The following is a 14,438-nucleotide window of genomic DNA, read 5'->3' on the forward strand; positions in this document are numbered from 1 at the left end:
TGCTACAATTTGATATGATGTTTCAAATTGGAACTTGTGCTGTCGTGTGTGGTTATTTTAGGAGCTGATTTTAAGTATGGATAATGTGACTGTGTGGACTTTGTTTTTCAGTTCCTGATTGCTAGATCATCACAATTATTCAAATGGCGTGTGATCATTGAATTGTAGGCATTAATTTGAATTGACCTCAATGCTTGATGCCAGTTGCTCAGAAATTGAGGAATAGGTGACATGATTTTATTTTTTGAAACTTTAAATGATGCTCAAATTCAATGCTACATCCGTGATTCACTTCACAAGTTTTGTGTCCTCTGATCTAATGCTGCATTTTGATATGGTTTTTCAAATTTGAACATTGTGTTGTAGTGGTTAGTTATTTTAGGAACCAATTTCAAAGGGAAGATAATGTACAGTGAATTTAGATTTCCACTTTCTGTTTGGTAGATCATCACAATTGTTCAAATTGTGTGTGATTATTGAGTTGAATTGTAGGTTTTCTTGATACTGGTTGCTCAGAAAATGAGTACTGTCTGATTTTCATTTTTGAATGATGCTCAAAGCCTCAAATAGATGTCCGAGGAGGTGTGAGGAACAGAATTCTTTGGCAGCATTCTCCAATTATTCTGCTAGATGCGGAGTTGTGATACTATTAAGCAGTTTTCATTCTGACACTTGTGCACTGTTTTGCCCATTTTTCCTTCTAGACGAAAGATGGTAATTATGAAATCTTTACATTTCTTATTATGGACTTGCAGCTTCGTTCACTGTCGAGTCCTGGTGAAATTGCGCACAGTGAGGACATACTACGAATCTTTTTGATGGCGTGTGAGGCCCGGACAGTCAAGCTTAGCATTATTGGACTTTCGTGTTTGCAAAAACTAATATCTCATGATGCTGTTTCTCCATCTGCTCTGAGAGAGATTCTAATGCAACTGAAAGACGTAAGTACCAATAACTAGTTAGTTCATATGATGGTTTCAATACTTCCAGTGCAATTTTACCTTTGGCTTTACTCTTTGGTCATGTTGATTGTGTTGTAATGTTTATTTTATGGCCTAACTTTGCTTTTGATTATACAAACTTTTCTAAACCTTGTCAATATTTCGATGATTGAGTTTAATTATTGTGGATTTATGCAAGAGCTGAAACATGATTTTTAGTTTCATTTTAGCTAGAAAGCTAATTCATGCATTGATAACCTGCCAATCTATCTTTTTCCTGTCACGTGGCCCCCATAGCATGCTGAAATGGTGGATGAGGGTGTTCAACTCAAGACCCTTCAAACAATATCAATAATATTTCAGTCACGTTTACACCCTGAAAACGAGGTAAGCTTCTACTACATGAACTATATATGTTTATCATATATACACTCTATTATAGCTGGAACTTGGCTGGTAAGTGGTAAATTGGCTGTACTTTGTTAATGGAGAGTTCTAATTAAATAAAAAATCTAATAGATCTAAGTAAGGATAATGTATTGTGACATTCACTGTGTGATGTAGTTAATACATTTAGACTGAGGAATTTCGCATCCTACTTTTAACTCTATTAGAGTGTGTTGGATGAATATGTTAAATCTGTTTAGATATGAGTCTGAGTGCATGTTTGCGTAATATAAATTATCTCATCAACAACCACCAAACGCATAGATCAACTGACACGAGATTGTTCTAGCTTAACTAGGGATCTCAAGTTTCGAGTCCATGAGAATGCAATTGCGTTAAATACCCGACAAGGAGAGATTTGCCAATTGAAACACAACACTCTCATTTTGGTAGAGAATCACAAACTAGTTCTTGTGTACCAATTCGTGGTTTTTTTGCGATTTGGTTCCCTATAAAAGGAACGAACCATACTTTTACCTTTAGGTTAAGTTAAACAGTGACATGCACTCGTCTGCATGAATAACGTTATAACAAAAAAAAAATCTTATATCGAGTGTCTCTCCTATGGTGAAGCGATTCAAACCTAGAAGAAACATCAGTAGAAATGGCTATTACATGGAGCTATAAAAACTCTACTTATCAACATCATGAAATTAGATAAAAATGAAACAAAATAATTTTTTTTAAAAATAAATTATTAATTATTTATAAGTAATAGTTAATGGTAATAATATAAGTATAAATAGCATACAAATACCGAACATATCAATTAATATACCCCTAACATGCCGATATTTGACTGGGTAACGTACTACATACTCGTAACCAAAGAGAATTGCGTATTAGGTGACTATGGTTTTTCCACCCATAGTATTCCTGTCCGGCACAAGCAAGATTGCCTCCTGTGGAAGATGCATGTGGTTCAGACCAAAAAATATGATCTCATTATCAATTTTTTTCTATTGTTGCTAAAAAGCTATTGATAAATGATCTAGAATGTTTGGGGTGTGTACTAAAAATAATCTAACAGTTTTTAGTAAGAAAAAAAACCTAATCATTTTAAGTTAGAGTAGTGTGCTCTATTCGTTTGTGATTATCTTCGTCAGATTATTTTCTTCCCTCACCGCTGTTTCCCTGTAAATACCCCCAAAGTATTCAGCTATTGTTTCTTGTGGCTGAAGCACGCAGTGTGTGGGCGAAAAAACTATTAGCCATACATCCATACACAAGTGCCATTATTTTTTTCCGGTGAATTATACCAATGCCATTTTATATGCCCCCATGTTAATTGTTGATAGTTGATACTTATATTTGTATTTTCTAATACTGTAATGTTTTTATTTATCATTTAACGTTTTGCATTTTGACATATTTCACTAGTCATGAAAAAATATTATAAATTTATTCAATATTTTATAATGGAAAAATAATTGATGATAAACCTGAAAAAATACATTTAAAAAGTTTACATGTTAAACAAAACATGAAATGTTAGCAATATAAAGTTATAAACAAATAACTTCATACCGTTTTTCATAGTTTACTATGTAAAAATGTTTTTTTAGACAATTAAAACATAAAATATTATTTTAAAATTGTTTTTTAACAACAACAAAAATTGTTGTCTAACAACAACAAAAATTGTTGTCGTCATTGTTGTTGTTTAACAAACACACCCAAACAAAAGCAGATTATATTATAATGGTTTATGACAATGGTCAATTATTTATTGAAATAATCTATTTCACAGTTATTCCAAGCACACTCTTCTTAGAATTATAGAATAAGTCCATACATTGTCATCATCTTTATTTCGAAAATAATATATGATATGTTTAATTTTGAGCTACTGCTATAAACATGATAGTATTAAATTTTACACACGATCAATGAAAACTAGTTTGGCACATCAAGTATGGTATCTCACTTGTAGTCTGAAAATCAGTTTTTTTATCTGAAAAAATAAATAGTCTGGAATCACCTTTGGAGTTTGAGTATGTCACTGGTTTTTTTATCACTGAAAGCAACTTAATAAACTTTTCAATTTGATATATTATTTTTAGCATTTTATCAAATTCAGGATACCATGTCTCAAGCTCTTGGCATCTGTCTCAGACTTCATGAAAACAATCGATCTTCGGATAGTGTGCGGAAGTAAGTAGAACTTTTTTTAATCACGTTGATATTTAGCTACCTTTTTTCCATATTAATATCATATCCATCTGTTGCTTTATGTTTCTAGAGATGTAAATTTTAATTTTTTTGTCTATATATGTTTTATGCAATTGTTTTGCAGTACTGCTGGAGCTACCTTCAGGCAAGCAGTGGCCTTGATTTTTGACCGCGTTGTTTTGGCTGAGTCTCTTCCTCCTGGAAAGTATTGTTTTGGAGGTCAGCTTTCTCGGTCAAGTACAGTTACTGGTGATGTTAACCATAGCATCAATTTGTCTGAGTATGTTTCTCCCCACGAATACAATTCCATATCATATGTTCTTTTATTCTTTTTCCTAGATTGAAGTGGGTTTGCAACTTAGTTGTTACCTATTATTAGAGGTTTTTTTAATAGAAACTTGTTTACTGGTGTTGTCTCAAGATTTGAACTTAACAATGTTCATAATCTTGTGCAGCTCATTAGATAATGAATCTGTTTCTGGAGTGTCTTCATTAACGAGGGAAACTTTAACTGAAACTGGAAAACTTGGGCTGCGCTTGCTTGAAGACCTGACATCTCTTGCCGCAGGTGGATCTGTATGTGCTTATTTGGAACTATTTTTTTCTCCCTCTAATATTATTAAATCCATGTTTTGCGATTTATTTTATGTATTTAGGAACCATTTAGATGACCATTTTTATATGTTTCATGCATTATCAATGATGCTGATATGAATTAAATACCATTTTTACTGGATGGTATTAACTTCCCATCTATTCTACAGGCGATTTGGTTACGTGCTAATATTCACCAGAGGGCATTTGCACTTGATATTCTCGAGTAAGATTTTTTTTTGTAATTTGTTTTATATCATTTTGCAGTTCCTTTGCAACCACAGTTGATGGAGTTACCTGGAATCAGTATCTATTCCTTTTCTGTCTTGAACATAATGTCATTTATGTGTGAACCATGGCCAATTGTTAGAATCTGTTCGACTGCAGTACTTGGGCAGTTGGGCAGCAAGAGCCAAACTACGATACTCAGCCTCAGTGCTAAAATTGGCAGATTGTTTTGCTTCTTAGAACACCAAGTTAGGACGCACATAAAGGCACACATAAGACAACTGAAAAACAGAGAGAGAACTGAAATAGAGAGAAAACTGAAAAACAGAGAGAGAGCTGAAATAGAGAGAAAACTGAATCATATTGATATTATGAAAAACTGATTTGTTCCAATAAGGAGACTGTTATTTATACAAGAGTGCAACATGTAACTAGCTCAGCTAATCTAACCTCCTGTGCTGACTCATCAGAGTTGTGTACAGTGATATCCTATACAGTGTACTGTTCATACAAGCTGCACCAATCCTAATATCCTAACGTCATTAGATAATGTACCCAACCCCACCTAGTGGAAAAGGGTTGTTGTAATGCAAATTAAATTAGTGGTTTATCTGTTAAATTTTTATTGTTCAGTTTTGTGATTTTGCATCATGATTGCTTCCCGATTTTTTTGCTTCAAATGGTTTGTCACATGCTTCATAGCCCTCTAATACAAATTTCCTCTCGTACATTTTTTTAATTATGTTAGTCATAGTCTATGATGGAAGGAGGCTGCTTGAATTCATTAGCCTCGACTTTTTAAAAATCTAATTATTCTTTTAATGATTTTTATTATGATGCATTGTCATTGTACAGTTTTGACACTGTCAATCATATCACCCTATGCATGATTTTGCAGATAGTTATTTAAAGTTAAATATTTTTACGATTTTATAATGCATGATTGGTTGACAAATGACGAGTTAAAAAACTTTTGCACTGAATATTAAGTTATACATTCATCTGTTTCCACTTACATCATGTATCAAGCCATTGACATATACATTCCACAAACTAGGTCATCCAAATGCTTTTGAATTGTCATCATGATGATGAATTCTACTTTATTGTTCTAATGAAATAATATATGAGTTTGCATTGATCTTCATTGTCCGATGTTTACTATAATCCTCTTGTCATGCTTTACAGGTTCGTTTTGTCTAGTTATGTGGCCATTTTCAGAACATTGTTACCCTATGAACAGGTGAATATGTTCACTGGAATTTAATATATTCTTGCTGGCCTTTACTTAAATCATATGAACATATTTTGTTCTTTGTGTTAATGTATTTGTTCAAAAACTTGTCAGGCTTTACGACGGCAGATATGTTCTTTTCTGATGACTTCACTTCGCACCAATGCTGAGGTAATTAGTGCCCTAAAGCATGTATGATGATCCTGTTTTGCCATTGAGATTCTTTATTCCTGATTATTGAGTGTAAAAATGTTAACTTTGTGATAATTCTTTAACATATTAATCAGCTTGAAGGAGAAGCTGGTGAGCCTAGCTTTCGCCGATTGGTCTTGCGCTCAGTTGCTGATATTATAAGGCTTTACAGTTCTTCCCTTATCACTGAATGTGAGGCATGTTTTCAACTTCCTTTTCCATCTAGCCACTTCTCTTGTGTCAAGTCAGTTATTGAAATACTCACTGCAGGTTTCCGTTTTTTGGTTTGGTGATGGTGGGGATATGTTTGGCAACTGTATGTTATAAGATTGTGCCCTAAGAATGCAAATAATTTTTCCAACTAGATCTAATTTTTTGTTTACAATAAAGTTACAAAGGCTTTTATTATATCGGGTTTAGACTGAATACATAAATTCAATCTAAATATAAAGTGGTAAACAAAATATAGAATCACAGTGAATTTAGTAAAGGAGAGAAAAGAAATTAGGAGGAGAAGATCCCCTCCTAATTGTATTAGGAAGAAAAGGAAAGTAAAAGAAGAAGCAGAAAAAGGCGAGAAAAAATGTTAGCTCAAAAGACCTTTGCAGTCTACTGTATTAGTCTCTGAAACTATATCAAAGACACTTCTTTATAAACATTGTAGGTTGAAATCCCCTAACTCCACCTGCTCATGATTAATACAAACACAATGGCCCTGCAAATATAACACACTTCCACGCAAGGCCTTTCATTCTATCCAGCTTATTAATTTGTGAAGATAGTCTATTGCATGTGATCTACAGACGTTCTAATCTGCATTTTTCTAAAGAGGTTTCCCAATGGAACAGGAGACCTCCAAGCCAGTGCATTCTAATATCATACTTATGTGCCATGATTTTCATTTCATTTTGGTAAAGACCCCAAGTGCAGCCGAGCAATTAAAATCTTGTTTAAGTATTTTTCCTCATTGCACTCCCTATCTTGGGGCTCTTGTCTATAGGCTCAAATTACATCCTCACTCGAGTTTAATGCTTCAAAACAAGTAATTTATGTTGAATTTTGCTGTCAACCCCACTTAATTTATTGTATATAGCATCTCAACAATATTTGCAGATGCTAAACTTTTTTTTTTCAATGCACAGGTTTTTCTCACTATGTTACTGAAGGCTACCTTTCTTGACTTGCCATTATGGCATCGCATTCTTGTTCTTGAGATTTTGAGGGTAATGGGATTTGCAGTATCATTGTTTTTAATTTTCTTTCATGAGTTGTTGGTTTACTCTGCAAGTCCTTAACCTAACAACCAGAACTGCTGGTGTTTAGGGATTTTGCATCGAAGCTCATACGTTGCGTATACTTTTCCAAAATTTTGATATGTAAGTTCATATTTTTTCATTTAATGCTTTTGTCGATAGTGCTCAGGGGCAATGGTTTATCAGTATGCCTTGTATTATTGCAATGTTCTGTCCCACCTGTATGTTTGTATCCTAAACAACACAGTTTATTGCTTATTGGCCCCATTGAGAAATTTAAAGAATTTGATTGTTTCAAGCCACACACAATTATTTCTATGAATCAAATTTGCACAAACCTATTGGTAATCTGTAAATCCTTGAATTGAGCCATATACCTTTTGCTAAAATTCAACCTACACCCAGGCCTACATGTATTCCCAATCCTACCCGAAAATGGAGTCAAAGAAAATTTTACTTCATCGAATAAGCAAAAGGGAATGGATGTTTATTAGGTGTGCCCTTTTCCCTTTGCTGCCCCAACCACTAGAACACCAATCAACACCTCCCTCAATCCATGTCTAACTTGAAAACAAGGGGATAATAAATTAAAAGCCATGCCAGAACGTGAATGACAAACCAACCAAGAAAAGATGAATCCTACAATTAAGGCTCAAGTAGTAAGGATGTGAATCATAAACCAAAGAAAAGACAATTATGTTGGGGTTGTGATTGTGAATGACCTAAGGGCTTGGGAATTTCCTTTTCTCTTGTAAATGTTGGCCTTTTGAATCTACAGTGTAATGACTTGAAGGCTGTTAGGGTGAGTACACATGTATAGAAGAAGTGCACTACACTGATTAGACTAGTGATTAGTTAGTCCGGCTGTTAAGCCTTAGCCAGCTATAAACAGCTGTTATATACCAGACCCTCACTATGGTCTGTATATAGAATACTGTAAATCTCATCTCATTATGAATAACTGAATACAGTTACTGTTCAGTTACCTCTTATCTATCTTTCTTTCTATTTTCCTCTAAAGACCTTGTAAATGGTTGCAAAAAAGACCCAAATATCCTTCACCAAATTTTTTTTGAATGATGGCTTAAAAGTACCGTGTTATTCTTTAAAAAATACTAGGATATTAGTGTCTCTTTGCTCTTATACTTGTCAGGGGATGGTAAAATATTTTGCCTTCTCTTTGTTGTTCTGCCCATGGGTGTTTTAAAGGAGTTGCCATTTCTGCAAAGTAGAGACCTTGACATGCTTTGTTGCATGGATGTCCTAGTTTTTAGTTGTTGCTTTATCCTCTTCTTTTGTACTTTTCTCTTCTCATCTAGTAATACTTGTTGGAAATCCCTTGTCGCATGCTTCAAATTCCAGGTGCAGTTATATGCCTGTTGGGTAACTCCACTTAATGCCAATTGGTTTTAAGATGGAATATGACATGGTATCAGATCTACAATTTAACTTTGACATATCATCATTTATCATCTGTTCTGGAAGACATTTGTGGAGGGAGTGTTGGAAGTCCCACATCACCTATCTCAATTTGTGGGGTACGGTTTATACATTCATTAGTGAGAGTCCAATATCGTAGTTTCGTTGCTTTTCGCCTGTTCTGGTAGGCATCTGTGGAGATGGTACTGGAAGTCCCACACTGTTTGCTTCCACTCCTAGGTGTGGTTTTTATACTTGTTGAGCAATTCCACTTAATGTTGATTGGGTTAAAATTTGCGCTGGGAGCACATGTTAGAAAAAACCCATAAGGTTTCGAGACATTCTCTAGTTAGTGTTAGGCTGGTAGCCACATGATGCAGTGCAAACATGTTGAAGTTTAGTACCATATCCACATTTTATTTTATTTTCTCGTCAATTACAAATTGGGCATTGGCAAAGCCATAATCATATTTATGCGTATAGATTTGGGTTAAAAGAGCATGGTGTAAGATCATTATTATGCACTCATTGCTGCTACCCATTGGTGTTGTAGGCACCCTAAGAATACAAATGTTGTGGAGGGAATGATCAAAGCTCTGGCCAGAGTTGTTTCAAATGTACAGGTATGATTTTGGCAGCATAGGCTTCCATCCTTTTTTAGAGTCATGTTTTTTTGGTCAAGCTACCAAGAAAATTGAATGGTATAAGTATAACTGGTTGTTTTGCTTTGAGTCTGTTAGATCTGAAAATACAATTTATGTTTAGAAGAAACTTTGAATGCATTCTGCAGGTTCAAGAATCAAGTGAGGAGAGCCTGGCCGCTGTTGCAGGGATGTTTAGTAGCAAAGCCAAAGGTATTGATTTTGAACAAGTTTTTTGATATCTATATCTCCTTTACACCAAGTCAAATAGTTGTTTTAACTCCCTTTATTTGCCCACAACTGTTTATTTTGCATGACACTCTGTTAATATCATTTCCTGTTTTCAGAAATTGCTCATTAGATGTTATGCTAATTCTTCTTTGACTTTTCCTTAGGGTTTATTTTATTTTGGAATAGTAGTTTCGTATATTTAATGTATTCCTCCATGTTGTCATTGTGCTTTGTATAAGGACAGGTTGTATTTGTTCTTTGACTTGTACATAGAACGATCATAGCTGATTGCTCTAGTGAGCTGTTATTTTATGTTTTCTGCTCTTTGTTGCTTGGCTTCCTTATGAGAAGATGGCTTTTCTTATATTTCTGTATAATATTTCCATTCTCATAAACTCTTGTTTTATTTTTGAAAAATTAATTAAACTATCAACATCTAGAATGACTGCCAATTGCACTAGGCTTCCACTTGATGGGGTCAAGGAATGGTAATTGCATGCAGCCTTATCTCCACAAGAAAGAAATGTTGTTTCCAGGATTTGGTCCCATGACCTCTAGGTCATGAGACAACATCCTTACTGTTGCGTCAAGGTTCACCCTCTTAACTACCAAGATCTGTTTGACCAAATGATTCAAAGTTCATTTTTTGGTCATCTTTAGGTTAATTTATTTCACTATGTATGAATATTTGGTAATGTGAGAAGAAGAGAGAGAGAAGTGTAGAGAAGAGTGGAGAAGAAGAGTTTGAGAAGAAGGTGAAGTCGTGAGAGAGAGAGAGAGAAACAGAGAGAAAGAGAAAGTAGAAAAGTAAAAGTGAGAGAGAGAATATTAATTCTTTCCTCTTATTTAATATTCTGAATTGTTAATACAAAAGGAGCAAGAGCCCTTTACTTATAGTAAACCAGTAAACTAACTGATTATGAATCTAGTCATAAAGATGGACCAGATTCATTGAAAGAATAAAAGAAGTCAGATACACTTTAACTAAAACAGTTACAAAAATAGTTAAAGGAACTACTCTAATATTCCCCCCTAAATTCAAAGCTACGGTGATCTTTGTTGAGCAGTATATAGATCACTGATGTGAAGCTTGTCCCGAAGAAGAGTAAAACGAGAAGTGGATAGAGGCTTGGTCAGAATATCCGCAACCTGATGCTCAGACGGCACGTGCTCAACAAGTAACTGTTTGCTGATGACTCTTTCTCTGACCCAAAAGAGATCAAGTTCAATGTGTTTAGTTCTTGAGTGCAACACTGGATTTCTGGAAAGTAGAACGGTGCTCATATTATCACAATAAACCACTGGAATAGAACTCTTAAATTGTAATTCCTGAAGACTTTGAATCCAGATCATCTCACTAGCAGCAATAGTTAAGCTACGATATTCGGCTTCAGCTGTGGATCGAGCAACCCATTCTTGCTTCTTTGACCACCAAGAGACCAAATTAGGACCTAGATAAACACAGGCCCCTGAAGTAGATTTTCTATCATCAGGATCAGAAGCCCAATCAGCATCGCAGTAGGTATAGAGAGGAAGAGGATGATGAGGAGATGCTGGTTTTAAAAGTAGGCCATGAGTGATAGTTCCTTGAAGATATCGCAGAATACGTTTTAGAGCTTTCCAATGTTCTTCTTGAGGTTGAGAAAGAAACTGACAAACCTTACTGATACTATAGGAGATCTCTGGTCTCGTAATGGTGATGTATTGTAGAGCCCCAGCAAGAGATCGATATACTTTTCCATCTTCCAAGAAATTGTTCCCATGTTTAGTAAGCTTGCATCCCCCAACCATAGGAGTAGGCAGACTTTTCATATCATCCATATGAAATTTCTGGAGTAAGTCTTTGATATACTTGGATTGAGTAAGAAGAAGAGACCCATGTGGAAGTTTCTGAATTTCAATGCCCAAAAAATAATCTAAAGCTCCAAGATCTTTTAGGGCAAAAGCAAGATTCATCTTCTCAATGAGTTGTTTGATCAAAGTAGGAGAGGTACCCGTGATGATAATATCGTCAACATAACATAGCACAAACAGTTTGTGTGAAGAGGTAGTCAAGAGAAAAAGAGAGTGATCACACCTACATTTTCGGAACCCAAAGGATAAGAGTGTTCCTGCTAATTTGTCAAACCAGGCCCGGGGAGCTTGCTTAAGACCATAAATGGCTTTATTCAGTTTGCAAACTAAAGTGTTATCCGAAGTCTTGAATCCTTCTGGTTGTTGCATGTAAACCACCTCCTCAAGAACTCCATTCAAAAAGGCATTATTAACATCAATTTGTTGAACATCCCATCCATAGGTTAGAGCCAGGGTTAGCACAACTCGCACAGAAACAGGTCTTACAACAGGAGAGAATGTTTCATTGTAGTCAAACCCCGGTTTTTGATGAAACCCTTTAGCAACCAACCTAGCTTTGTATTTATTAATAGTACCATCAGGGTTTTCTTTGACCTTAAACACCCATTTGCACCCAATAGCTTCTCTATTATCAGGTAGGGGAACCAAACTCCAAGTGTCATTTTTCATTAGAGCCTCAAACTCTACTTCCATAGCTCTTCGCCACTCAGGAAGGGACAAGGCAACCTTGGCTGATTTTGGTTCAATATAGGCCGTGAGGGCACTTGGAGTAGACAAGACTCTAGACTGAGCAGTTTTTGACCGAGTGAGCATAGGATGAGAGTTAACAGGAAAAACCTGACTAGGAGAAGGATTCAAGGAAGACTGAGTAGGATTAGAGGACAAGGTGGGATCAGATGTAGTATCTAAAATGGAGGAACGAGACGGACTACTTGAAGGAGAAGAAGGAGACACCACTGTAAGAGGTATACACACACTACTATTAGACTGATCTTTGGGTATGGAAGGGAGAGAGAGAGGAAACTTGGTTTCATTAAAAATGACATCACGTGAAATGTACATTCTACCCGTAGAGGAGAGACATTTATATCCCTTGTGATGAGAAGAATACCCTAAAAAGGTACACTCAACTGACCTATATTGAAGTTTGTGCTTATTGTATGGTCTTAAACATGGAAAACATGAACAACCAAAGACTTTCAAAAAGGTATAGTCAGGAGAGGTTTTGTATAGACACATGTAAGGCACATTACCCTTAATGGACTGACTGGGTAGTCTATTAATGAGATAAACAGCAGTGTCAAAAGCATACTCCCAATAAGTCAAAGGAAGAGAAGCTTGGGCAAGCAATGTTAGCCCAATCTCTACAATATGCCGATGTTTCCTTTCAATAACACCATTTTGATGATGAGTATGAGGACAAATAACTCGGTGATGAATACCAAGAGTGCTTAGGAGAGAAGCAAATGGACGAAACTCCCCACCCCAATCAGTCTGAACAGATTTCAAAACTCCCTTAAACTGAACACCAATCATAGTATGAAATTGTTTGAAAAGAGTAAGAGCTTCAGACTTTTGTTTAAGAGGAAACATCCAAGTATATCTAGTGCAAGAATCAACAATAGACATATAATATTTGTACCCGGAAGTCGACATAACCGGAGCTGGCCCCCAAAGATCAACAAACACTAACTCAAAGGGAGTGGAATAAACCGTATGTGAGGATTGTGAAGGTAAACGATGTGACTTACCTAGAGCACAAGCATGACAAAAATCAACAGTACTTTTATTTATGAGAGGAAGTTTACAGTGTTTCAAAATATGCTGTACAACTTCTTTATGTGGGTGCCCTAAACGAGAATGCCATAGCAAATACAAGTTTTCATTTCTAGAAAGTGTATGACTAGAAGAAACAGAAAAATTACAACTCGAAGTCATATTGGGCCTAGTGGAAAACGAACTGGACAAGGTGGACGGAAACTGAAGATTGGTGAAGACATACAACCCTTCAGGACCAAGAGTTCCTTCTAGAAGTAAGGTTCCATCAACCTGAGATTTCACACAACAATAGTGAGAATGAAACTCAAAATAAACAGCATTATCTCTGGCAAATTGACTAACACTAACAAGGTTTTTGGTTATAGAAGGAACCAGAAGTAAATTTTTAAGAGTGAGGACACGAGACGGATCATAAGGAGAGTTAAACTCAGAGTCCCCAATACCTGTAATAGGAGCACCAGAACCATTACCCATAAAAATACTGTCTGATCCAGGAAGTCCAGCAGAGTGCATCAAATTAGAAGAATCTGAGGTAATATGATGTGTAGCTCCAGAATCAGGGTACCATAATTGGGAATTGTATGCTTGTGGTTCAACCGTAACCGGAAGATGATGAGGGCTAGGCTGTCCTTGTGTAGGATGGAATGAATCAGCATACGAATGAGCCGGGGACATAGGTGCTGGTCCCAAAACAGAATTTTGATGAAAACCGACATGAGCCATAGGAGGAGTATTATTGTTATAATGTCGTATAGGCTGATGCTGAAATTGGGAATGAGCAAAGGGGCGCACAACAGGAGCAGAAACTGGTGGCGCATAATGTGCAGAAACCGGTGGAGCATACTGTGCAGAAAATGGTGGAGCAAACTGAGCAGAAGAAGGAGACAATTGTGACTGCATTACCAAATCAAACCTGTACCAGCATTGCAAAGCCTCATGACCAGCCTTATAGCAAAGTTGACAGCGAACAGAGCCACTTCTGCCACGTCCAAACCGACCTCCTCTGCCACGGCCAAAGTAGCTACCACGACCTCTACCAGGGGGAGGAACAACAGGGTGATACATTTGAGCTGTCTCTGCAGATTCTGTCCCAACTTGAGTAGAAAAACCAGATTTGTCATTGTACAAGTTGTGCCGAGACTGATGTTGGCCAGCAGCAGAGAACTGGGAAGATGAACGAGCAACATTCACAGAAAATACTTCTTGTGTCGACGGATGAATACGCTCAAGATAAGTCTCATGAGCCATTAACAAAGACTCAAGTTGAATAAACGTACATACCTCTGCTCTATTGTTGATTGAAGTGACAAACGCCTCATATTCAGAGGGAAGACCTTCAAGAATCAAGCGAACTTGTTCTCGGCCAGAAATGATTTCACCAACAGCAGCTAGGGAGTGAATCAGTGCCTTAACCCGAGACACAAACTCAGTCACGGTCTGAGTTCCTTTCTTG

General features: G+C 36.3%; 1 protein-coding gene across 8 annotated transcripts in view; it reads left to right on the forward strand.

Annotated features, from left to right (window-relative positions):
* LOC109354289 (protein MON2 homolog) overlaps nt 1–14,438 on the forward strand; it is a 47,519-nt gene that overhangs the window by 1,098 nt on the left and 31,983 nt on the right. For 6 of the 8 annotated variants that reach the window (XR_002108536.1, XM_019596680.1, XM_019596681.1 and 3 more), the window contains exons 2-14: nt 756–941; nt 1,239–1,328; nt 3,469–3,542; nt 3,685–3,840; nt 4,016–4,136; nt 4,325–4,380; nt 5,571–5,625; nt 5,731–5,787; nt 5,904–6,005; nt 6,951–7,031; nt 7,132–7,184; nt 9,034–9,103; nt 9,271–9,334. Coding sequence is in view for 7 of the 8 variants with exons in the window: in XM_019596680.1 (XP_019452225.1) it covers nt 756–941; nt 1,239–1,328; nt 3,469–3,542; nt 3,685–3,840; nt 4,016–4,136; nt 4,325–4,380; nt 5,571–5,625; nt 5,731–5,787; nt 5,904–6,005; nt 6,951–7,031; nt 7,132–7,184; nt 9,034–9,103; nt 9,271–9,334 (1,165 nt within the window). In the remaining variant the exon portion in view is untranslated. The other 2 variants (XM_019596683.1, XM_019596686.1) reach the window with 2 other exon arrangements.

The sequence above is a fragment of the Lupinus angustifolius genome, chromosome LG08 (genome assembly GCF_001865875.1).
Source record: "Lupinus angustifolius cultivar Tanjil chromosome LG08, LupAngTanjil_v1.0, whole genome shotgun sequence".
Taxonomy (NCBI): Eukaryota; Viridiplantae; Streptophyta; class Magnoliopsida; order Fabales; family Fabaceae; genus Lupinus; species Lupinus angustifolius.